The following is a 27,119-nucleotide window of genomic DNA, read 5'->3' as shown; positions in this document are numbered from 1 at the left end:
AAAAACATTCATTTTCCATTTCATCAACATGCAACGCCGCAATTTGTTTTTGATTTTTGTTTGTTTCCATTTTAGTTTTCGTTTTCGAGAATTTTCTTTTCTTTTTTGGTTTCGATATAATAAAGTAAATGTTCGACGAATGCACGTTGCAGATTTTTGTTTGCTAGTATTTTTTTACCAACTTTTGAGTCAACCATTCGTTGTGGATGATGAGTCCACATTCGATAAATTTACTTGAAAATGTTTTCAATTGAAAATTTAGCACGATCGCTCGGATTATCGTTAAATGGAACTGGTGATCTTCAAGTAGATCTATTGGATATACCCGGAAAGGGAAGATGTTGTGTGTTTATATCCAGATTCTCCTACGATCCGCCTGAGTGAGTTGCAAAAAATTTGGGACAACCCACCGACAGATGTTTGATTTCCCTTTCCGTTTTCTTATTGCAGCGAATCAGAAGGAGAACTGTCGTTGAGTGCTGGTGATTACATATTGGTATGGGGAAGTGGTGAACCTCAAGGCGGCTATTTTGATGCCGAATTACTAGATGGTAGGCGAGGTTTAGTTCCCGCCTCATACGTAACAAGACTTATTGGTAAATTTGGCTGTTGATTGTTTTGGTTAATGTTCGACTAAATGAATTGTACGACCGTAGGTGACGATTTGTTGGAATTCCATCAGGCTGTAGTATCAACACTTCGTGATGCTGATGATGCTCCAGTGCCTTTAGATCCAGCCCCATTACCACCAATTCAACCAAACAATCCCCTTCTAACACACACATCTGAAGATATGGCCAGACTATGTGAAACTCATAATGATTTTGGTCCCGATCAACACGAAGACGAGGCTGATACCGGTAAGAGAACCGTGAGAAATAACAAGCGATGTGTCGATGTGTCCCAATTATTATATTGAAAAGAAACGGAAAACAATCGGTTTCTTGTTAAATGTATTCAAACATTTCCAAGCACACTAACTAACTGCACACTTTTTTTGGTTTTATAAAAATTGAACATTTGTTATAACCGTCGATCATTCTGTGGAACTGGGTGTTAGGATTTTCTTCGAGAAGGAAAGAGTGAATTCAATGAGTGCAATTCGTGTTGAAGTAATGAACGTACTTTGTGTGGACCATTTCAGACAATTTTTTTTTAAATCCCTAACATACAACTACACTCAGGGCTGCGGGAAACGATGAATGTTTTACGTAATTTCTGGTGTATTAACAAAATTTCTATCAATAGACATAAGCATGGAAATGTTACTGCAAATACTCTAAAAATGGACAAAACGTTTCGTTCATTTTTACATCAATTCGATTTATACAAATTTGATACCAATCCTCCTTGAGAAGGCCGTTCCCAAGAGCTCAACATTTCCTCGATATTTCCTATTTACAAGCAACTAGGAAGTTGTACAAAACGTTTCACGCCGAAGGTAGCGGAAGTTAATTTATTTTCAATGAAACGCCTTGGGCATAAATTCCCTCATCATGAGAAGTTGTAGCCCCAACGAAGGGACCATCCAACACAAACTTTATCAAAAAGCAAGCGGTCTCCGATTTTAATGAGTGATAGCTCGTTGGATTCGTCTTTCAATTCAAGGAAACACGTATGTTTCACTTTTTTCGAAAAAATTGTTGTAATGTTGTACGAATGTCGGCCTTAAAAAGACCTGAAGGTAGAGTATACGCACTGGCTGGTGCGAGTACATCTACGAGAGTTATGACTAAAAATATAGTGAATGTTCGGACAGTCCGCCTTCCCTGCAGCCTCGATGTTCCACGGAACTGAGTATGGGGTTTTGAAGCTGGCCTCACCCACTGTCGTTCCACGTATAAATGAACCCAGTACTTTTGTGCTGAAAGCCTAAAGAAGTCTTGGAAAAAAAGTTGGTGCCAAAATGTAGATTTTTCCTTCTTTCTGCTGGAACGGTACTACGGCAGTCATTTTTTATCGTCTACTATTCTTTTACCTTATCAATAGAAAAACGCATCTGCAAAGCATTTAAAAGAAGCGCACCAAATTGCAGGTTTTGATAAATGAAATTGCATATCAATTATGATTCGCCAGACTTGTTCGTGGACATAATGGTGTAGTGTTCTTAGAGCATTGTAACCGATTTTGCTGATGAGAATTGTTTTTTCTGAACCGTTGATGCAAAGCAACGAAAGGTGTACTTAATTTTCTCTCAGTACGAAATAGTGGAATTTTGTCTTACGATGTTTAAAAGGAAACTGTCCGCTCTGCTGTTGTAATGTTATGTGGGACACTTATTCACTTATTTAAATTTTAAGCTGGGAATGCGCTACGAATTCTTTTGTCGAACAAACCATAATCAAGGAAACTCTGGTGGAGGCCGAGGGACCAAATATTTCTCGGTGAAAATTAATTAATTAATGCTTCTGAGCTTCCTTCGAATGGGATTTTTAACTGATAAATTTGATTTATTGTGATTCAGGTCAATCAAAAGCTTATGAACCATTAGCGCCCGAGGGGGTTTCATACGGTTAAAAACGAGTAAAAATTTTGTTTTGTTGTGTTTTCGGAGCCGGTGAACCTATTCCTCTCGACATTGTCATATTAAATATTGATGTGAAAATAACCTTTGAATGCGGACTATTACCTGCTGTAAATAGATTATTCCTCATGGCCAATAATTTCAGGAAGTATATAAATTCGATAATTTGCGCTTAATTACGTAGTAGAATTTTAATTATTAATTTTTCATCAATTTATTATTATTATAATTCGAACATAAATAAGAATCGTTCGTTGAAACAAACAGATTGCTTTTGCACGCTTCGTATATTAGCTGACAAAAATTCATTCAAGTCTCGTTCAATTTATGTGTTTTAATGGGTCGCACACATCATTATTCGCGTGCATCATTGAACAAATTTACCCACAGTTGACTTAATGTTCTCCGTGCTAGTTCCGGCGCCACGTCATTTGACTCTCGAGAGACAACTCAACAAAAGTGTACTGATTGGTTGGACCATACCAGAACCGCCGGGTTGCCATCAAATTGAAAGCTATCATGTATACGTTGATGGTGTGCTGAAAGTAACGGTTAAAGCGAACGAAAGAACACGTGCATTGGTTGAAGGAGTTGATTGCAATCGAGTAATTTTTGATTTGTGCTAATCCGGTCTGTTCATAATTTTTGGATTTCTGTTACAGCCACATCGGATAAGCGTTAGAAGTGTGACGCAGAACCGACGAACATCCCGAGATGCTGCTTGTACAATGATAATTGGTAGAGATACTGCTCACTTAGGACCTTCAGCTGTTAAAGCTGCAAATATAACGTGCTCTTCATCAGTCATATCATGGCTTCCAGCTAATTCGAATCATCAACATGTAGTTTGTGTAAATAATGTAGAAGTTAGGACTGTTAAGCCAGGAGTTTATAGGCACACAATTACCGGTGAGTTGCAATACAGACAGTCACAGAGAGAAATGGGAAGGAAATTAACAACGTTTTATCGTCATCGAAATCAGGTCTGTCGCCAAGCACAAAATATCGCGTGACTGTACGAGCGAAACATTTACGTGCTGTTGGACAAGCACCACCTCCAGGACCACCACCGGAAGAGGCACCCGGAGCATACGCAGATTTTCGTACTTTAGCCAAAGGATTGCCGGATCCTCCACAAGTAAGTCATTTGAACTTATACCCCATTGATAAGGTCTGCATTTTCAATTTTACCATTCAGGAAATACAAGTTGAGGCTGGTCCTCAAGATGGAACTCTTCTGGTCACTTGGCAACCTGTTAACCGTCCTCCATCGTCGGGACCTGTAACTGGATACGCTGTGTACGCCGATGGGAAAAAGGTAACGTGAAAGACGACCTCGCCTTCTTTAAATCCTTTTAATTCAAACCGATATTCCTCCGCTACCAGGTGACGGATGTTGACTCTCCCACTGGTGATCATGCACTGATTGATATTGGAAAATTGGTTGGATTGAATCCACGAGCTGTAACGGTTAGGACAAAATCACGAGACTCACAATCAGGTGATAGTCAACCAACGGCTATTCCAAGTAAATATTATCAATGGACAAACCTTCTACTGCTTCATTCTTAACTATTTTTAGTCCTCTTTTCCTGTTGTTTAATGATTTTGATTTTTGTTTTCCTTTTCCTGTTTCATTTTCCTATCTACTTCTCGGTAACGGTAGATTTTCCATCTCTTTGGGACGATGGCAACGTCGACTTACATACGTTTCATTTTGTGAAAGACTAATGATGGGCCGGGTAAAAGTTTTTCACAACTCAGGCGAGAAAATAGTAATTTTCTCACCTCCGCTGAAACTTCGGAAGCCTTTGTTGTGAAAAACGTTGTGTTCAACTCGGGAAAAAAGTTGGAAATTGCATTTTCTCGGGTGACTTGCCTGTCTATGCTCTGGCCACAAACAACACCCTGGAAATCCAATTTCCAACTTTTCTTCCCTCGTTGAACAAATAACTGTTGTTCTTGATGCAAGAATATATAATTAAGCTCGGGATCTCGGAACAGCATGAAGCTTTATGTGTACGGGTAGTCTTCCACAAAGTGAAAACGAAACGTCCGTAACTTTACGTTGCTGTACTGACTCTGATTTATATTCTTTCTTTGAATCTTGATATTGTTTTAACACTCGATGCATTCTCGTTTATTTTTGCTGAAAATATTGAAGTTCATCGCGAAGCAACTCCCTCTTTTTTACCAAAAAATGGAAAACCAATTGGGAACATGTGTGTTCATACATCCATAAATAATACATGAAGATTAACTACGTGCCATATTCACGTTACGAGTGTCACATCAAACGAAAATTTTATTGCTCTAAATTTTTAATTTTTTATGTACGAGCACCGTTCGTCTGTTTAAAGTCGTTTGAAGAGCTTTAAGCTCTGATGTTACAATATCATATTTAATGCCAGTCATAAACGCCAATTTGGTGAACATTCTCGATGGATAATATGTTATTGAGGACGTGATTCGTGGACTTTATTCAAAAATATATAATTCGATGTTTTCGAATGTAGTATCAAATGTTAACTAGTTATTTGTTCATCGAGGGAAAAAGTTGGATATCATATTTGAAGTGTGTTTGAAGTGCACGAGAAGACACAACTTCCAACGTTTTTTTTTTCGAAGTAAACATATCACAACTGAGGCTTTGAAAGTTTCAGTGGAGGGGAAAAAATTACTATTTTCGCTCCTGCGTTGGAAGGTTGTGCGGTGTGATTAGTCTTATTTCTCCATTCAAATAAATCGGCAATGAGAAAATAACGTTTTCATGTGTCGGGGCCGAAAATGAGGGAGTTTCGATATTTTTCTCAGGTTTTCGACCCCTTACATGAAAATTTTTTTGAGTATCTGTTTTGGACGATTGATTTTAGGCAATTTCGCTTGTTGTAGCCCGAACGAAGTGAAAACAGATACACAAATAACTATTGTATGCTTGCTAAGAGGACCGAAAGTAAAGCTGTCAATTCGCGGGGCGAAAGCTTTCGCTTTCGCCCCTTGAATTGACATTTCTTTACTTTCGGTCCTCTTAGCAACCATACAAAACTTAATACGTAACTCTTTCGGCCTACTCAATCGATACGTAAATAACTATTTCTTTTGACGCTTTGTCTGATGACAATTCAGGGGATAAAATGTCTACTTTCTTCCCTCTTGTTTTGACAGTGGAGAAAATAGAAATTTTCTCTTTTCTTGTTTTGACAATGGAGAAAATTGATATTGCCTCCAACGGTTAATCACACCACGCACATATGAAAGGCGTTTTATTTACCGCGAGGACAAATAGGAAATTCCAACTCGAGCGATTTGCTCTTGTCGGAATTTCCTATCTTCTCCCCTCTGTAAGCATATAACTATAGCATTCGAAGTGGCGACCTATACTAGCTCTTTGATGTTTCAATTTTATTTAAAAATCTTATCTTAATGCATCTCTGTGAAAATTATGTCAATGTTTTATTCTGCTAATTGTTTTGTGGAACATCGAATATAAATGGCCACAGGAATTGTATATTCGTTAGAACATGCGCGTTGCCTTTTGCTTGCTTATAAAATATGACCAAACCAGCGTGTCTGCGGAGATCGAAAAATGATCCAGTCATTGATGTCGTACAGATTCTTATTTTCGCTGAACTGAAAATGCACGATTGAACAATCTCTTACGTTGGACTCAGAAAATATTGAAGAAATTTGCAAACTAATTGAAGTAATGTTAAATGCAGATGTATCACATTAGCGAATTATAAGAAAAATGAAATATGTGTGTTTACTACTTTCTCGGCACACGTACATCCGTCTAGCTTCAATTTTACTTTTCTTATAACTCGCTAATCTTCGACATGTCACCTTTCTGCATTTAGCTATCTATTAACAGAGAGAAACAACGAGAATATGAACATGAAGATCCGAATGAAAAATCAAACATTTTGAATGGAGGTCCTGCAGACACACCGATCGTTTCTTTGTTCATCACACATAACATCACTCTCGGTTTGAAGTTCAACAAATAGTTATGTTAAAGAAATAAAACAGGCCGAACGGAACCTTAAATGCTGTCCCATCTGTTTGACCTAATCTAATGACACACGATTAATGTTATGGACTGATCAACAGTTTCTTTTTCGAAAATACAGATATGCATTCTTCAGATAGCAACTGTTTGCGATTTGCACGTTCAACAGATGGCACTACTTTCTATGTTGGATTGGCAAAATTTGAACATCGCACATACGTATGTTCGATTTATTTCCGCTGCGCGTCACCATTTGTTGAAAATCGCCAATTCCGCTAGAATTATCAGAGACATCTGTTGGAACACCTAGGAACTCATTGATGTTAGCGTAGTGGATTAGATAGAACTCGATGATTTGAGCGTTAAACACACCTGTGTTGGTGCCAATCACGTACGAACTCACCTTTAGCCGTTTCAATTAAAAAATGAAAATTGGTTCGGACTGGTTGTAGTAGGTCATCGGGGTGCTGTGAGTTCCAACTTTTCGGCAAAACATTTTTTGCTTTAGTCATTTCTTAGATCGGGTCGTGTCTAACTCACTAAGCCATCCTCAGTGAACAATACAAAAGTTTAAAAAGTGTTGTCTAGATAGACTCTACTACTGCATCCACATTAACAATGAATGACTAATTCCTGTAGCCACTTCGTAGATTTGAAGTAGACTTTTGTAAATATATGAATGGTGTAACTATTGCCTTTGATGGTTGTTTGACAAATTTGAAAAATTTTTAACCGAAAATACTGAACTAATCTACCATTATCAAGGAAACGGAATTTTTATTTAAAAGGAAAATTTTTTTCTTTTTACTCCCAATTTTCATTATAATTTCGCAATAAATTGGCTTCGGATGTTACGAATTTAATACTGAAAATGGCTTAAATTATGCACAAGATGTCGTACGAAATGCAGCTCGAAATCGTCATAATATGCCCCATTCGGGTTTGCCGCCGCACATGCGAAATCAACAACAGCAACAGCAACAACAACAACGTGCCGGTCATCAGCAAATGATTGGACCATCCGGTCAAATGATGCAAAATCAAATGCAACAAAATCCAAATCACCAACCTCAACAGATATTGGATCATCATGATGAGAATCTAAGCGACAAAGAAGTATTTCCCGGTTCCGGGTCAATGATGCAACAGCAACATAATCAAATGGTAGGTGTGACTTTCTTGTTGGTTCAGGTCATTATTTTCATTGCAAAATCTCAGTTTTGAGAATGGTTTTTTGTTCGAAAACGATTTGTTTGAAGTTTCAATATTGCTAACTTAGAGAATTACCAGAGCAACAGTTTTTTTTTTTGTAGCATGTAGCGACATTTGACAGACTAAAATAGAAAGTTAGGCTATGTGGGATAAAGCAGGTCCATATCAAGAAATTCGAAAATTATGGAATCCAATAAAGAACTCTTTGAACTTTATAAAAAGTGAATCTCTGGACCTATATAGAGACAACATTTGAAGAAAATTATTTCCCTCATATTGATTGGATCAGTTTTCACTAAAAATATGTTTCCGTTTGGTCCATGTCATTTGCTGTTTTATAAAGTTCGAGTGTAGCACGGTATTAGAATTAAATCTGTTACTTTAGATGTTTAAACTATTCTTTAATGATTGGAACAAAATCTTCGACTTCAACAGTTTCAGCAGTAGTTCTGCCACTTAGCGGAAGAATATCTGATCGTTGGTTTATTTTTGTGGTCGTTGTTGATAACAGATGACCGTCCAAATTCGATCTATCTGTTAAAGTGACAACTCTTACACTGAATTGCGGACGTCCTTTATGGATGCCCCTTTATGGTCCTATTGTTCTGAGATTTCAGATTTCATTATAACAGTTATGATATAATATATTACTGTGCCATCTGAGTGAGAGTTGCTGTTTCTCCCAGCAATGATTTTCCCGGTAATCCGTGTAAAGCTGCTCTTCACTTGACGCGAACCGATTCAATCTTCTGACAATCAAATCTGTCTGTAGTTGAATTTGAAACAAAACGGCTTTAATCAACGCACTTCAAGCAAATGTCCTATTAATGACAGCTGCCAAATAGAGTACTATTTTGTATGAAATTTTATCCCCACTCTTTTTACAGTGTAAAATTTTGTATGGAGCGAAGTGCGTTGCTTTAATTCATAAAATGGTAGGTAAGAGCGTCGTCATGACGATTTTATTCAATCTTTGTGTCTGTCATTGGTAAACAAACGATAAAAAATCAACCTAATATGAGTTCACAGAATCTATGGTTAGTTGAAGAAGTCTTGTCCACACTAAGCTCCCCATGTTGATTTATGCAAATTCGAAATGTAATTGGTGCGACGGAATGTTTCACAGCAATGTTTTTGATGTCGTTTAATCTACATTATTTAACTTTCTACGAACGGCCAGTCGATAATTACGAAAAGAATTGATCTCAGGCTAGTGTTTATTACTTATAGAAAAACGAGCGAAACCTAAAAAGAAGTACAAGATTTGGTATTATAGTATATTTCATGAAAGATTTTACTGTAATAGCTGAGAGTGTGTTAGTGCATGCCCTGCGAAAAGTACTTTCCCGTGCCTAGGGATAGGAAAGTCACACCAATACACTTTCAGGATATACAGTAAAATTAGTAACAGATTTGATCGTTGTGACGATACTCCTGCCATCTGTAAAAGTTAAACAAAAAGGAATTGTAAATAATCTATTTGAATTGAAATTGCAACAGAAATTTAGTTTACTACTTCGGTTCGTAGGTGTTTTCATATGCCTTAGCTATAATACAGGTGATAATAGTCTAATACAAGAAGAAGGTTGGCCATACGAATAAAATTTAATTCGCTAATTGTTACTGTATAAATATTGAGTTTTTTTGAATGTTCCAACAATTTGCTTTGTTATTAGAAGAGACTTTTCAATTTTAAATTAAATTTATTTTTGCTTAAAATACTTTAGTTCATGCCAATATGTTTCAGTAATACATACAATTTAACACAATAGTTCCAATACGATTACATATAATTAGCTCAAAAAACATGAAATATCAATTTTACATAGTTCCACTTAATTGATGGGTTAGTTGTCGTAACAGTGTAGTATACACATACTTTAGTGAACGTAAAGTTTTGCAATCACGTCGTCTACAACAGACAAGTTCATTTGAAATTTTCATTTGATGAGCCATAAAAAATATCAGTAAAAACGGCAACGATGGTCTGTAATGAAACATTCTAAATCGATTAACATTTAGAACAACGCTCAACTAAAGTCATGATATAGATTCCGTTGTCTCAAAGAGGAGAAAATGTGGGGAAGAAAATGTAAAGCCCAGAAAATGAACCCAACGAAATGCGACACACTCTGTTGTATTCCTGAACAAAGTCTATTCGACAATAACATATAAATGCATGTAAATCAGGTAAATCATCAAAGATCGGAGGGTATGGGAATACCTGCCATTGAAATAACGAAAGACGGTACAACTGATATATCGTCATATTTGAGTGACGAAAATGAATATCCGGAAAGTGGACGTAGACGTTCCAGTTCTGTACATCAACAGCAATTGCAACAGCATCAACAACAACAGCAGCAGCTGCAGCAGCAACAACAACACCAACAGCATATTCAACAATCCCAACACGTACAAAACCAGAATTCACCCGTACATCAACACCAGGTTCGAGAAGTGTTGTCGACTTCACCTATTTCTAATTGTTTTTCTTTCATTCTAACTACAATATTGTCGTGTTGCAACCTGATGTGTTACATTAATAAATACCCAAATACTTTGCACTATATTAGGGCTGTGCCGTCTTCGCAGACTACTTTACTATCATTCTTGTAATTTGGCTTTTAAAAAAAAAACTTTTCTATTTTTCTTCCAACTTCCAACAATTTCAAAATTACATTAAGTGTTACATGGTTACTACACAATATGTTCACCTCTCTTGTCACATTATACAATTTTCTTTTTAGTTTCCAAAGTTTTCCCGTTCTGAGCGTATAAGAAATGTTCGTGTATGTTGTCTGAAAACTTCGAAGGAATTTGGTAACATATTGTGTTGCGTTCGTTTTACTTTTTTAACGGGATGTGAGCTGTGTATGGATTTTATTTAAAGTTGAATCTTTGGAAGAAAAAGAAAAACAATTTACTTGGCAATTTAAATGGATAGTGATGGACGTCACTTCCAGTATAAAACCATGAATTCAAAAGCGTTCGATTCGTTGAATAGAAATAAAATTGTAGACTAATGTTTTGAAACAAATTACTTAGACGAATTAGGGCCTTCATTGGTAATATTCAGCATTTACTCAAATTACCGAAAAATTTAAAGAATTTGATTTTCAGTATATCCAATAAATTTTCGAAAAATCTCGGTAAATTTGGGTAAATTTCATTGAATTCCATGAATGAATTTACCAATAAGTCCTAAGTCGCATTAAAACATTTTATTGATTAGTCAACTCGATATAGTCACGTCACATCATTCGTTACCCAATTTGTTCGAAGTTAACATTTTTCGCATAATACCATTCTTTACTGGAACCATTTATCAGCGCAGTATATAGTATACTAAACCATCGTCATTTTACCTTCTCTCAAACCTTTTACCATGTAGTATCTTCTAAGTAACATTTTGCGTATACACCAACACACTCTACAGAGCTCATACTTTTCCACCATACCAAAGAAATTCTTCCACATATCACATAAAACAGATATTATAAGAAAATTGTGCTTTAGATTACCTGCTGTACTACCGAATGCATTTTACTGCACATGTACTGTTATGTCTTTATCAATAAGTAAAAAAAATAAAGAAAAGTCTGTCACACAAAACAAAACCATTAAGATTCTCAGTAATGCAAAAACAAAAAACAAAAAACCAAATATTTACGGCTAATTTCAGCAGGGCTATCAACAAAACAAAACTCCTCGAAATCACTCTGAACGAGGTCGCCCACCCAACCCACCAAACCCATCTCTCAATCAAAATCAACCAAATCAACAACAGTACAACTATGGTCCGAATGGTCCAATAAATCAGCAGCAACCGTTACTTCAACAAAATCAACAGCAACAACCTTTAAATCAACAACAACAACAACAACAGCAGCAACAACAACCCTTAAATCAGCAACAACAACCACAACAGCAACAAATGAGAAATATGAATCAACGTGGACCTAATCAACCAAATCAACCTAATCAATCGATTCGAGGTCAGCAGCAGCAGCAACAACAGCAGCAGCAAAAAAAGCCGAGATTTTTTTTAGCTTTATTCGACTACGATCCGTCTACAATGAGCCCGAATCCAGATGGATGTGAAGAAGAATTACCGTTTCAGGAGGGTGACACAATAAAGGTATTTTACGAAGAAAAACCCAAAAAAAATAAACATTTGTGTTGTTGTTGACTTGCTTCACTAAGGTTCTTAAAGTGCTTTTAGAACATTTTCTTTCTACAATTGTGGTGCCTGCATACTAGCATCAAACTATCTTACTTCTAGGTCCATGGTGACAAAGATCCGGATGGATTTTATTGGGGTGAATTGCGTGGAAGAAGGGGCTTCGTTCCGCACAATATGGTGTCGGAAATTGAAGAGGGACAAATTGGAGCACAGGGTGGTGGTCCTGGTGTCGTTGCTGGACCATCCGGAATGCATATGCAAAGTGTTCGCGGCGTAAGCAGAGACAGATGGGGAGACATTTATGCGAACATGCCTGTAAAACGGATGATTGCTTTGTACGATTACGATCCGCAAGAGCTGAGTCCGAATGTCGACGCTGAGGTGAGTTGGAAGGTATAATCAAAACAATTGCCACGTTTGATCTTATTTTGGTTTTTCAAATTATTAGCAAGTGGAATTAAGTTTCAAGACAGGCGAAGTCATACTAGTGTACGGTGAAATGGACGAAGATGGTTTCTTTATGGGTGAACTGGATGGTGTACGAGGACTGGTGCCATCAAACTTTTTAACGGAAGCACCCGAGCAGTACAACAATCAGTCAGGCGGTCCGATTGGCATGAATTCAGCTCAGCGAAATGTTGCTGGACGCGGACGTGTAGGACCAGGCCCGGGACCAGGAGGTAAGATCCGGTTTTAATAATGGTCTGTAATTCTTAGACGCGGTGATTGATTGCTTTGTTCAGTCAGACTGGGTTGCTACGCAAATCTTTATCTGATTGGTTTCGTAGCAATATGGTAATGATCCAGGCTAGATATGATAGAGTTATTTTCTAAGTAGAATAACATTTATTATTTAACACTGAATGATTTTCAAAATTGACCGAATGTACGAAAGCTTGTTAGCCTGTTAGGGACGTCTATCATCTGTTATCGATAACGACGTCAGGAATAAACAATAAGCTCTGAATAATGCAGTCTTATATATGGCAAGAAAGATGTTAATAAACATTGAAGTAAAAGATTTCAATTCTTTATTCAATTCAATTCTTTATTCATTTAAAGTCGGCTTAATACAAGTGGACTATTAGTATTAGTTGTACAATAGAAAAGTTAAGTTTACGTTAACAAAATAAAAATTTTGAGTCAAAATTAGAAAAAATAAGAAACAAACAAGAAACTGATTATCGCAGAAAGCTCGTCAATAGAGGTAGAAATAGTTGAATAGTTTGAAATCAATTACCTCAAAATATTTAGCTCAAATGAATCATATTTATAGATGGTAAAACTGCTGATATACTTGCCTAAAATTTACAACGTATAAATGGGATCGCTGCAATTTTGAAATTCGTTTAGTGCATACCTGTGAAGCACAGTCAATAAAACAAAAATTCATTTCTATTGAACTAGCTTTCGGACCACCACCTCCTCCTAGAGATAATATGGGACCTGGAATGAATCAGGTGAATCAAATGAATCAAATGAATCAGATGAATCAGCGCGGAGGTCCACTTCGAAAAGGTATGTAAAGATTCGACTGTTTTCTTTATATGAAATCCGTAACTAGAAATTAAGTGTCAAATTATTTGATTTTCATTTTTTTTTATTGGAAAAGATCATTGTCAACAATACGTTCTCAGAGATATTAAATCAATCCACGGCGTATGTATATGACAGCAGTTTGCTTTTTCAATAAAAACATTTATTTTGCGTCAAATTGAAACTTATTTCCCAGTTTCGTAGCCTTTGCTAGAGCGATTATGCTATTATTGCTTGTGGTTAGGAAAAACTTGTTTGATGTTTAAGGAAACTGCATATTTTCTCACCTCTTGTCTTGTATTTGATTAGACGCAAATAACGTTAATTTTCTCTGTACAATACAGTAAGCAAACCTGAAGCCATAAATGATTATCTCATAAGGCCCAGTCCAATTTTCGAATTTTCAATATGTCTGACGCAACTGACTCTTCAGGAAAAGTCTCATTTTTATGTTTCATTCCTTATTTGGCGCTATTGTTACTATCGTTTGCGTATGTGACAGCTGAGATAGATACATGACGGCTAACAAAAGTCGGGGAACAAAATATATATTACACACTTGTCACGAAGAAGTCGAGGCTTGCCGAAACTGATAGTGACAAGTTTGTACTCTATTTTATCACATAAGTGGAAACGAGACAACAACATTGACCAGAAGTGTAATGTTTGAATTAAACTTCTAGTGAAGTAATTTTGACATCCGAACACCGCGCGTATGCGATAATATATATTATCTGTCTAGAACGATAATCTCGAGCTTATCCCTCTAGGGAGTTTTTGTTTATCTCGATATATCTGTTCTCGACAGATAAAATATGATATGCACCTATTGCCAGACTGTTATTTTGACGAATAGGCATTATGGCCCACGCCTTCGGCTAGGGCAATAATGTCCTACACGTCAAAATACCAATCTTGGCAACAGGTGCATAATATATATTACTAAGCTGATGACAGTTGTATTAGAAATAGTGCGTTAGGTCACCTGCTCTGACCAACAGGTGCTTGTTACAGATTTTTTTTTTTTACCGATCTCGGTGAATGCGGTCTCTTTGCTACAATAAAAACAACCAACACAAAACAGAGCGCCAGGTCAAGGTTTCGGTTTTAGCAGGTGACTCCAAGTAAGGCTTAGAACAGGTCAAATCAACTTGAGATCTTACCTGAAAAACATGAGCTGACCTAAGCCTGAATTTCTATAAGGTTACCAGATTTTTTAAGAAATATTTCCAAATTTAACTAAGGTCAGGTCATTGATAAGTCAGATCATGACAGGTTGAGGCCATTTAAAATAAACTGACCTGACGTCAAATTTCAGATTTTAAGTTCAGGCCAGGGATAACTGTCTCTTTTCTATTTAAGTGCGAAAACTGACTAGAGATCGCCTTTGTCATTGAACAGGTGATGCAGGTTCAAATGGTTCCGCTTCCTCGTTTTTAATTTAAATGGGAAAAAGTGCGCGGTGCATTGATACAATTTCATCTCTGAGAATATTGTTTTTGACTGAGAGAAAAAAACATTCTTGCAAAAACAAATCGATCAATTGATAGTGTTTAGACATTTAAATATTGATTTCGTTTTATACCACTGTGAATAAATCGTGTGTTATCTAAATGTTTATGTGAAATTGGGTTCTTTTACTTTAATTTTGTCAAAATCTGTCTGTAATTAATTTTTATTGATTATAATTTAGTTGATGACTAAAAAAAAAACAAATATTCTTATTTGGATATAAATATACTAATTGGAAAGACGAACGAATTTGTTGAATGTGCAAAATATTCGAATATATAAATGTTTAGATAACTCTCACAACACTAACAATGAAAATAAATTATTATTTTTGTTTTTATTGAAAATATCTGATTTTATATTTTATAAACAAATAAACAAAATACAAAAAATAATTCATTTGATGAAATATCATTCAATTGCTTCAAAATTTGGTATATGCATAATAAAGTACTCAACATGCGGAAGTTCTTTTTCTTTAAAGAAGAACTTTTTCAACCAAAATTCATTCACCAAATTTTATCAAAAAAAAAAAAAAAAAAAAAATTTGTACATAGCATGATACCTGCTTCCCATTATAAATATAATAAATTGTAGGTTCATACTGTCACATAAAATAATTCTATAAAACTTTCGCTAAACACACTGTTTTCTCTAATATTTTTGCACATCAATAATTATAGTCCAGGAATAATAACAAAATTTAACAGAAAAAAAAATGAGAAATGTGGCTTAAAGTGCGTAGGTGTAGCAGCTAAAAACAGGTACTAAATCTACTAATTTACGTGGTCCAACTGGGTAACAAAGTCTCTAGCTTCCACAGAAATGAATTGTAGAATTATAGATGTTTGCCAGGGACTTCATTTTAGTGAATTTCCCTCTACACGAGCAACTTTCACTTTCAACTCATTTACGTTTCTTGGTTTAATTTGCCTTGTCTTTTCAACATTCAGGTCAGGAATAAAATTGTGTAAATTCTTTGTCTAGGTCCGTCGAAACGGTACAGGTGATTTATTATTATTATTTATTTAAGTGTATGAAACTTGCAGTTCTCGTTCGAATATTTCGTGAATACTTCTGCATGGAGACATGTGAATGCTTTCACACATCTCCATGGGATGGAGTTGCAAATACATTTTACAACTCTGGGGCTGTAAAGTATTTCATGTTTTCTAATTAGTGTGCAAAGTTGTGTATAATTTGGAATAAAAGTTCGAAATCATAATTTTGCGTGTGATTGTTGTCCTCGGCCGTGCCTCGGATCGACGAAATTCACACGTAGACTCGACTTTTTAACTTTTTATCGCCAGTTATGTACATAACTATATTATTCGGCTCTGTCATGTAAATATTTACATGAAAATCTCGGGATAAATAATATAATAGTCTCAACGGTGTAATGACCTTGGTGACGACAGAACTCAGCTACGGATAATATGCTACCAAAAAATCCATCTATTAACAAAACTTGAATGCACACTATGTAATTAGTCCTTGAAGTGGGAGAAAATAAAGAAGTCACATCAACGATTACAATCCGATTGATGTTATTATACATCGCCGATACCTAATGCATGGGATAGAATTGGATTGTAATTGTGATATCTTATTTTTAGCCTGCATGAGTGGGTCCAGACATTTTTTGACCTAAGAAAGTTAAAAATGTTTTGACCCGGGTGATTTTCGATAAATTGCATTTTTAAGGTAAAAACATCGAAAATTTTAGCTTTTTGACCTGGGCGGTTGTGTACGGCCGCTAATATGTTCCTATCCGCCTTTAATCTTTTTTTCTTCTTTAAATATTTGAAATTGAATTCGTTCTCACCTGGCTACTATTTTTGGAGATAAAGAATACTAACTTTTATCAGCACTTGGAGGAGACAATTCTCTAAGAGAAGTTTAAGTCTTTTGGTTCGATTTACATTCGATAACGAATTTTGTATAGAAATTGTACATTATTATCAAACTTATATGTGAACTATACTTTGATAAGTTTCTGTGGAACGATCTCAAAGATTATTATTTAATGTCTCAGCATGGTTGATGTTAAAAGCATTATTTCGGCCAAAAAAACATGGTTAAAAAATGTACATAAATTCTTTCATTTTTCTTTTAAACAAAAATTATTATTCTTGGACTACAGACACTTTTGTTGCAGTGTATAACAACAAACAAATACTGTGACTACCAATCCAATTTTTGAAGCAAATGGAAATAGCTTCATCGAAACGAACTCTGTTTTGATTTTGATTCTGACATACAACAACATTATATATCATTTAATAAGCGAAAAATTGAAAATTAAACTCGATGTCATTCTGAACTATTAGGAGTTTTTGTTAAAATTGGCTAATTGATGGAATTGAAAACTAACAAAAAAAAAATCTTAGAAAGAAAAACTGAAGAGAAAAACACAAATACAACTTATATACATGATATACAGCCGGAAAGCTTTCAATGTTGTGTGTGCACACCACTTAAAAGCTCTTTCTATCTTGTCTTTTGTAAAACTCACTATCAAGCGTAATCGGCGTGATGACAAAATGGACTTCAACGTCGCACACAGTATTCCAAATCCAAATGGAAAACAAAATTCGTTGTTTTTATGAGCATAAGATTATTTGTCACAAAAATTTACTCCGAAAGGCAATCTTCGTCGAGTCAAAAAAAAACTTTACGATTGAGAATAGCGTCGGCATTATCGTCCACTTGTCCGAAACGCCGAATGCGCTATTTGCTCTGCTGTGGTAAATGTCAAGTCTTTATGTTGTTTGTTGCTAGATGCTCGTCCTACTTCCCCTACACTGTTAGACAACACGGGCCACCCTGCCCCCGATCACCAAACGCAGGTAACTACTTAAAACTTCGAAAGAAAAAATTTTATTTTAATTTTTTTTTTTTTACGAAGAAAACATTCACAATTTTATCAGTTATGAGTTGATTCATTGTTCGATTGTAATAGCATTTTGCTAAAACAAAACGAGTTAAAGTTAATAGTATACTGAACAGAACGGATTTTAAAAAAGAAAGAATTTTGGGAATATATACTGAATTAACCCACCTGCCCACTCTATATAGATAATTGAATTATTGTTTGAAATAATATAGAATTGTTCAAAAACGAAAACAGCACCCAGTTTATTAATAGCAACATTTTAATTTTCCTTTTTTTTACATTTACGATGATTAACATTTACGTAATTAGGTTACCAGTACTTTAACATTTAATTTGCAATTTTGTTGTTGGTTTTTAATTGAATTTTAATTTCGCAAATAATGCAAAACCCATCAATAGGAAGTTAATCCAATTTAAAATGCAACAAAATTTTAGTCACAAAATTTATAGCTCAATTGACGAAAACTCAAATGAAATGTAGGTCGATGTCAGAGATATGATAATTATGGCGCTTGGAAAACACGCGCCATAATTACCATCTCTCTGGTTGATGTAGTCAAATTTATAGATTGTGGATTTGAGTACTACTTCACAGGACCGTCAATGATTGATGCTGTCGGCAAGTCGGTCTTCTGTCACTTCACACACGAACAATATTGTCATGGACAATGTTTAAAATCAACGCACTGTCTAGCACCGAAGCTGACTTTGATGTCACTCAAATATAGGACTGAACTGATCAAAGTTGGCTATTCTTTTTCATACAATGGCTATCAAAAATGTAAAAAAAAAATAGTCAACAGGTATGTGTTTGGCCTTCTAATTGAGTGATGTCAAAGTCAGCTCGGTTCTAACAGTGCTATGTTAAAATTTAAATTTCCTAGCAAATGATTTTGATTTTTTAATTTCGTGTCTCAAACGACCGACTTGACGGCTTCGCTGGTTTTTGCGAGAGTAATGAGAACAATTTCCACAATCTATTAGAATTCAATTGGTATGGGTATAGCCACGTCAAAAAGTCACAACTTTAATCGCTTTGTAACTGTTTCCCAATCTATTTTCGGTGGTCGGTTTATCCTTGGGTGATGGCGAAAAACGGCATCACCTCAAATTGTAAGAAAATGAATAAATTGTGAAAAAGTTACAATCGATTGGTCAAATTCACACAAACAAAACTGTTCATACGTGTTTATACGGTTCTGCTTTTACTGCACGCTTACGTGTGGGTGTGACTATTTCACCCGTATAAGCACTTTTGTTTGAATGGCTAAATTTCACTGATGACGTCGACTGCATAACGTTTTTGATAGTGCTGCCCACACCAAGTTGTTGAACATAAACTGTTATGTAGTTTGTTCGTGATATATTTTCGGAAGTAGGGTGAGGAAAATGTTAGATTGGTGTCAAATCTGTTGCTGTAGGTATCAGTTTTTTCGTTCCCTTTCTTCTAGTTTACAATGGTCATTTCGATGATCTATAAAAATTTTTTTGATACCAACATTGAAAAATGATACTTTCGCCCCGCATATGAGGGGCGAAAGTAAAAAAATGCATCCCACGGGGAGAAAGTACTTAACGAAGAGCGAACGCAACTGAACGAACAGCGAAAGTGACTGACGTCACAGAAAATGAGAGAAATGAGTCGAGTTGTCAACAAAATCCGCTCATATTATGCAGAATACTTTGATCAAAATTGTAAAACACTGTGCGCCAGTGTTCTTATTGAAATTAGCATACAAAGTTGATACTTTTTGTTACTGAATGATTTGTTAGTTATATCTTAATTTTTGTGTGTGTTATTGTTGTGATGGCTAAATTATTAAATTTTTCATATACTGGACCCCCGCATTTTCTGGCTAAATGCCTTTTTATTTCAACATTTTGTTGCGATGTTTGCGATACGTATCAATTTTCAATGTTGTTATCAAAAAAAATAGTATGAACGACTCGGGCCAAAAGTAAAAAAATTCAACCTGTGCGATTAGAGCCCTTGCCTTCGGCGCGGGCTCCAACTCTCGCACACGGTTGAATTTTTTTACTTTCGCCCCTTGTCATTCAATGTACTATTATTTTTTTTATTTTTAAGGTCGTCCCTGAATATCAGATAACAAATCGGTTTTTTATTGTCGCCCAAAATTCTTTTGCCTGTTGTTTCGTACTGTAGTTATACATATAGCAAACGTGAAAGAGACCTAATTTAAAATTTTCTTCTGGTCTACTGTGAAGTTTGGCAAGACAACAAAATAATAAATTGAATTAGGTCTCTTTCGCGTTGCTATGTGAAGCTACAGCTACATGTTAAGTTCAAATATGAATTTTAATCTATTGTTTGAGTTAACGGGAAACGTGATTTTGAATCGTCAGTCTCAGCATGGATGTCCGAAATGTCGAAAGTTTTTTTTTTCGTTCGTCCATTGTTATTATTAATTTAACCAAGTTAAAATCGAGTCCTGGGCAGGGATCATTAAAATGTATTTTTTTCGTTATGATTTAAAAAAAAAAACACCCCGGCACATTAGGAAACAAATACTTCCAATAAACGAATATAGCGTTTTTATGGTGTTACGAGACACCAGGCCAATATCATATTTATAGCTAGACTAAAATTTGGAATGGCTTAAATGTTCACTATAATATTCATTGTTATTTGGTTATGCCATTACCGACAGACACAGACTACATTCCCGGTAGAAAGTTTAAAAAAAAAACACTAAAAATTCATTACACAACAAGACCCAGATAATTTGGAAGATTTCCTTTTATCCGAACCTAATGTAATAATAAAAAATTATATTTCTTTCGTCTGCATGAAAATATCAAATGTCGTCTGTGTAGAGTAGATTGATTTTATCGATGGTTGTCTTCATTTTCCGAAATTTAAAAATATTTTTTTTTTTTCGTTGCCTATTTTCTTCTAATTTATCTTTTCTTGACTTCATTGTAATTTGGATCATTCAAATAATTTTTATATTGTTGATACATATACGTTCATACCGATGGATGTGATAATATTGCACTTGGTTTGATGCATTGGAAATGTTTTAAGAAATTTATTGGAAACGAACTGATTTTGGATAATGAACTGGGGAAAGAATACCCAAAATTGAGATTTAGATAAGGAGATTGCTAACTGTTAGCTGAAATTATTAATGTTTTTGAAGGAGTTGAGCATTTAAGCAATCATCCGCCAGAGAGCAACCGTTTATAATGGCACCTCGGTTCGTGCTTTCGAGTTCATTATCTAACAGTTCAACTATTACTATGCGCAATGACTTCCTTTATGACCATAAATGTTTTTTCTTATTTTTTTTTTACTTTTGAATGGATCATTGATAGCAAGTTTCTATAGTTGTTTATTTACAAGCGTTTGCATCTAAGTCTTCAAAAATTGTGTTTAAATCTAAGACATATAGCACAACATAACCATAAAATTAACTCAATTCTTCAAAACTAATATAAAAAAAATATTGAAAGTTTACACGAAACGTATTCCGTAATGAAGAACAGTAATAGAAAATAATTGGTCTAAACAAAGAGTAAATTATAACATTGAGTTGCTCATGAAATTGAGAGATATATACGAAAGTTTTGAGCTTGTTTGATGTGAGTCATCGTGTGTTTTCAGATAAAATATTAGGTCCTTTTGCTGACAGAGTTGAAAGTAACAACGAAGATCATTTAAAAGGAATGACAGACTTACTTCCCTTCGGTATTATATGCTAGTTCAACCATCTACTTGAATAGTTAAATACAGAAAAGGAAACGTGTCAAATTAGTGAATTATAAGAAAAATGAAATTTCATTGATTTACCTTCGATTCGAATAGGATGACGTTGTTCCTGTTCTTTTGAACTATTCTATGATATCGTCAGCCAGTTTGAAACAAAGCTAAATAAATTCCATTTTTCTTATAATTCGCTAATTTGACATTTTCCATTTCTATATTTAACTAATCATCTAACTTTCGGGCAATTTTTATGACCATTCAACTGTTCTTGATATTAATAGATGAGGGACTAAGGTTTAGTTTTCTGATATCTAAACAAACAAAACGTTAGGACTGCAAATAAAAATAGTCCGGTTAGGAAAAGCTATAGCCTAAAATTTCTGAGAATTTCGCAAGGTAATAAAAACTAATAAAAAAAAAACTTCGTCCGCTCACAGCTTCAAATTACCAGATTTGTGCAAAACATTTGTATCCGTGGTGTCCAACGGGAAATATCCTTTACATTTTTGGTTACCGGGAAAATGTATTTGGATGCTGGGATGCTCTGGAACACTTATTATCCAACTGAAACATGATCTAACTCTCAGACTGAGAGTCTCAGTCAATGAGGTTACTTCCAGGGACTATTTTCGGGAAATCATTTTCTCATATTTTCTTGAATGCTTCCGCATTTTTTCGAATTTTCCCGAATTTTTAAAAAACATGGAAAAATGGTTTCTTCTTTATTCTCGTCAGCACGTTTTGAATTAACACCTTCTGTCTTACCACCAGGTCTAAAATGTGACTCTGACGGTTTTCTTCAACGGGAAAATTGATTTTGGAATCATTGACAATAATCGATAAAATCGAGTCTGTTTCTGTTTAACACTCCCTGCAAATGAGTGTAAACATTTAAAGTACTCTATGATTGACCCGCTACACACGGGAATGCACATCACAGCAATTCTCTTCCATAATCCACCCCAGTTTATACATCAAACTCAAAACTTAACCGAATAATAATGGAAAAAACTGAACGCAAATGTAATCGCGTTTTGAAGCTGCATTCGATCTATAAGTGTCTGTCATTGTGTAGTAGTATATAATGATTGAAACGATTTCATTAGCAACTCTCTGCCAATTCAATTTTACGTATAGAAAATAGCTTTTCATTTTGAGTCAAATTACATTCCAAATCAATTTATTTGGTAGGAATACAAAACAGATGTGCGCTTTTCTACACCATTGCATATTTGTATGAAAATGAGGAATGGATATTCTCATTCGTGAAAAAAAAGATGAAATTAAATTCGGAATGAAACACATCCATGCAACGCATAATGTTTTGGATAAATTTTTGCTGTTCATTCCGATGAAAACCAAAATTGTTTTTTGTTGTTCATTGGCCTTTTATGATTATGTACCGTCAACATTTTTGAAATTATATCCATGATTCATTTTGTATCAAAAAAACAATAGCAGTGGGTTGGTGGGTTACATTACTAACTAGAAATTGGGATTTTTAGGGGATGCAGGGGAAAGGCGGGATGATCGGCCAAGGGATCGGTGGTAATATGAGCATGCAGCAACAACATAATAATATGCAACAGCAACATAACATGCAGCAACAACAACAACATAATAATAATATGCAGCAACATAACAATATGCAGCAACAACAACAACAACAACCTTCAACTACAGCAAATTCAAGCGGAGTTTTTTCCACAGCTTCTAGTCAGTATTGCTATTTCTGACATTCAATGACGATACAGCAACACGAATTCCATTTATATTATTTCCGTTCAGAGCAATTGAATCTATCTTTCCTCCTTCTACCATCTATCTCAGTACTCTAACGTGTGACTATAATACTTTCCGTCCGACTCAACTATGACTCAGATAAATTCGAATGACTCTGAATTAGGGACTTAGTTCTTTTTAATAACGTGACTGGACACTTCCACTACCAGTCCATGCCGATACGCTGAATTGTTGAAATCGAAATGAAAATTTTCTTTGGTTTTGTCTCTAAATTGTCTGACTTAGATACTTGATTCGTGTTGATATGTCAGTCGTTATATGTGCTGGACATGAACGCAAATGCTAATCATTTATCCTACCTATTATGCAGCCTTATTTTCGGGTGCTACAAATGCTACGGGTGGCTTATTCAGTGGTAATCGTCAACCACCAAAAGGCCCTCAGGTTGTGCCACAGCCAGGCATGACACAACAGCAAAATCAGCAACATCAACAACAGCAAAATATGAATCAGCAATCGCATGGTGGTGGCTTATTCGGTTTCGGCGGCGGCGGACAACAACAACAACAGCAGCAGCAGCAGCAACAACAACAGCAGCAGCATCAGCAGAACATGCATCAGCAGAATATGCAACAGCAAAACATGCAACAACAAAATATGCAACAGGGACCCAATCTCATGCAAAAACTGGGCGACATAACAGCGCCTGGTAGTGATATGTTATCGAAAGGAAAAGAACTGATTTTTATGAAATTCGGTCTCGGCGGCAAATAACCCCGACCGCAATCGTTACCATTCAATGAATACTTAGCAATAATTATTTCATTTAATATACTACGCACACAAATCATGCTGTGTTGGCTACACACATACATACCAATATTCATAGGATCTAACAAATCATAAAATTACTAACTTATCCCCCAGCGTGTTAAGCTCAATGGTTCGAATAATTATCTGATGATTTTTAACACTTAATGGAACACAACAATTAATGTATCCAAGATATTATTCGTGAATCCGCTAAAAACTAACTATGCGCCTCTAGCACAACAACATTAATACAACAACAAAAAATGTCCGCTTCGAATAAAAATATAAAATTGTGAAAATGATGCATCAAAACATAACATTTTAACCTCGATTTGCTTTAAATATTACTAAAAACAAATATTTCCTAAATCAAAAATTGCGCCAACAACAGTGAACTTTAAACCAACAGAAATTACAACGACAGGTGTGTGTTAAGTGTGGGGCCCACACTGTGTTTATTGAAAACCTGCATACAAAACAATGTCGGCAAAGTGGACGTCAGCAAAAATTTTCTATTACAAATCTGCTCATTCATAAGAATGTCTTAGGTAACGACGAATTTTTGTTTGTAGATCGGACAGTCCACCTCCATACACTTTAATTGTGTACCACCAAAAAGCATCTGAGATCTTGCTCTATTTCATTTCCAAAATGACAGGAGTAGGAGTTCCATCGTCTTCATTCTTTTATTAGAATGTGCCTAATTTTCTCCGATCAGTGACGAAAAGATCTACTTTCGTTGCCTTTGTGTGAGAAAAACGTTTTACTTTTCGTCACTGAGTTGAGAAATAGTCATTTACCTTACAAGGGATAAAAAGTTGAAAAGATTCCAATTTTTCGTGTGAAGTTTGTCAAACGAAAACGTGATTTTAAATTTTTATCCCGAATTTTGTAATGGATCTTGCATGCTGTGAGTTTTTAAATCCAGATTCAAAGAAACCAGTTCAAATGTGGTTGTATATTTCAATTTCATAACTTTAAAAATGATTTTTTTTTCTTGATGATGTCCTAAAAATGCTTTTCGTAATTTTTTTTTATCTAATTCTATTTCTTGAGGCTAATGCTGTGGGTGGATGTATTAAGCTGTGCAAGGAGAATGAACTAATCATTAGAGTGTTTTTGAGTAAGATGGTTTCAATCGATAGCAAATATATGGCCGGTTAAAATTCGAACAATTTTGAAAGAGGTTAAAACTTGCACAGCTGACTTCTATATTTAACTCGAATCAACAGTGTTCTAAGACTATTGACATCAATTTTACCCTCCAACTTTATTACTACAAAAAACAACTCGATAAAATTTCGTATTCATTGCGCTGTCTTGTTTTATCTACAAATATTATCATATGATCGTACTGACCCTGCGTAACAATCTTTATACTCATTTTACTGCCACAGCATTAGGTTGTCATTTATTCCCCTATCGATGTCTTGTGTAATCCCTCCAATTATTATATTAAAGCCATGAATTCTAAACTTGTTAAGCTGAATTTCCATTTTCTTCTCTGCTAAATAAATGACGAAACTTATACGTTAAAGGTCTAGAGGTCGCATGCATTTCAGTCATGTCTTTGAAAAATTGTTTCATTATCTGAACGAAACACGTTTACTCTACGACTATCATTTTTGAGCCATAGTTTGGACTCCAATTAGGGTGCGCCAAACGTATGTCTCGGCCATCACCAATGACTATTTTTGATAAATTTTTACAGAATTTTAAAGAAATTTTGAACGTGAAGATCGGTGTCGAAATACCAAATACCGAATAGAAGAAAAATTCCATTTAGAATCAGACGGACCAAATTTTGAATTTTAAACTTTTCCGTAAATTCGCAAAAAAATCCAAATTTTATTTTAGGAATTTTCAAGAATTTTGTCGAGAATTTTATTAAGTTTTTCAGAATTTGATTCCAAAAATAGGCTATATTATCTACGGTGTGTGATAGCCGAGATACAACAACACTCGTTATTGTCCTGCTAGCGCTCAAATGTCGTAATAGTACATTACTTATCAGTGGGACAAAAATGAAAATGGCACTTTTTGTGTGTTTACAGACCTCGGCTACGCCTCGATCGGCAAATTTCACACAATAAGTGCCATTTTTACCATTACTGTCCACTGTCAAATTTAGGTATTTTACTAAAAAACTTGAGGAAAAGTTTGTTTAACTTTATCTATCTTTTTGAGTAAAATAAATGTTACTCTCATCGGTTTTCAAACTCCAGTCGTATGAGCAACTGAAACGCATGTGGTCTTCTATGAATTAATAAATTTTACGAACGATTAAATATGGAACGCTAAATCTTTTCGTGTTTTGAGTCTGACACAATATTTTGCTGTTGTTAATGGAAAACCCTTCTCGTAAATCATAATTTTTAGTTTGGTGTTTTATAAATAAAAGTTCAAAAGTTCAAAGAGAAATTGAAAATAAATAAAAAACAAATCGGCGAGGAATAATTTTTAGTTTTAAAACCATTATGAAGACACTGAGTAAAACTAAAAATAATTTGAAAACCAGAAATAAATTTCCGAACAAATCGCCAAAAGAAAAATGTAGCTTTTATAAAAAATAAAATATAAAAAAACAAAAGAAAATTAAAAACCAAAAAAAATATTAATTGGAAAATGTAAAGAATAACGTAAAAGTGTTCATGAAGAAAAAAACAAAAGAAATTTAAAATATAATTACAAAATGGAGAAAAACAATTATATTACTTACTAAACAAAAATAAAACAAATTGTATAAACCAAGTGATATTTCGATATTTCACTTAAAATCAATCAATCAACAAACAAACGTATTATAAATAACAAATTTAAACAACTACCAACAACAACAAAAATAAAAAAAAAGAAATGAAAAACTATATCAATATCAAACATATAAACAAAACAAAAACAAAATAAAAATTATTAAATTTATTGTATTTAACGACACTTATAACACAACCAAAAAAAATC

At 34.8% G+C, this 27,119-nt stretch overlaps 1 protein-coding gene across 15 annotated transcripts in view; it reads left to right on the top strand.

Moving 5' to 3' along the window:
- The window catches only part of LOC119084496 (RIMS-binding protein 3A-like), a 39,802-nt gene extending 14,478 nt beyond the window's left edge, over positions 1-25,324 (top strand). For 6 of the 15 annotated variants that reach the window (XM_037194509.1, XM_037194506.1, XM_037194516.1 and 3 more), the window contains 16 exons: positions 263-380; positions 451-596; positions 657-860; positions 2,939-3,129; positions 3,187-3,433; positions 3,508-3,842; positions 3,911-4,052; positions 7,375-7,697; positions 9,936-10,196; positions 11,431-11,886; positions 12,031-12,312; positions 12,380-12,611; positions 13,339-13,449; positions 17,761-17,828; positions 23,108-23,318; positions 23,716-25,324. In XM_037194509.1, the coding sequence (XP_037050404.1) occupies positions 263-380; positions 451-596; positions 657-860; positions 2,939-3,129; positions 3,187-3,433; positions 3,508-3,842; positions 3,911-4,052; positions 7,375-7,697; positions 9,936-10,196; positions 11,431-11,886; positions 12,031-12,312; positions 12,380-12,611; positions 13,339-13,449; positions 17,761-17,828; positions 23,108-23,318; positions 23,716-24,119 (3,731 nt within the window). In that variant the 3' untranslated portion in view covers positions 24,120-25,324. Of the gene's footprint in view, positions 1-262; positions 381-450; positions 597-656; positions 861-2,938; positions 3,130-3,186; positions 3,434-3,507; positions 3,843-3,910; positions 4,053-7,374; positions 7,698-9,935; positions 10,197-11,430; positions 11,887-12,030; positions 12,313-12,379; positions 12,612-13,338; positions 13,450-17,760; positions 17,829-23,107; positions 23,319-23,715 lie in introns of those variants that run through there. The other 9 variants (XM_037194508.1, XM_037194517.1, XM_037194507.1 and 6 more) reach the window with 8 other exon arrangements.
- The last annotated feature ends 1,795 nt before the right edge of the window (positions 25,325-27,119 follow it).

This window comes from Bradysia coprophila, unplaced genomic scaffold, assembly GCF_014529535.1.
Source record: "Bradysia coprophila strain Holo2 unplaced genomic scaffold, BU_Bcop_v1 contig_732, whole genome shotgun sequence".
Lineage (NCBI taxonomy): Eukaryota > Metazoa > Arthropoda > Insecta > Diptera > Sciaridae > Bradysia > Bradysia coprophila.
This window is presented reverse-complemented; position numbering and strand designations above follow the sequence as displayed.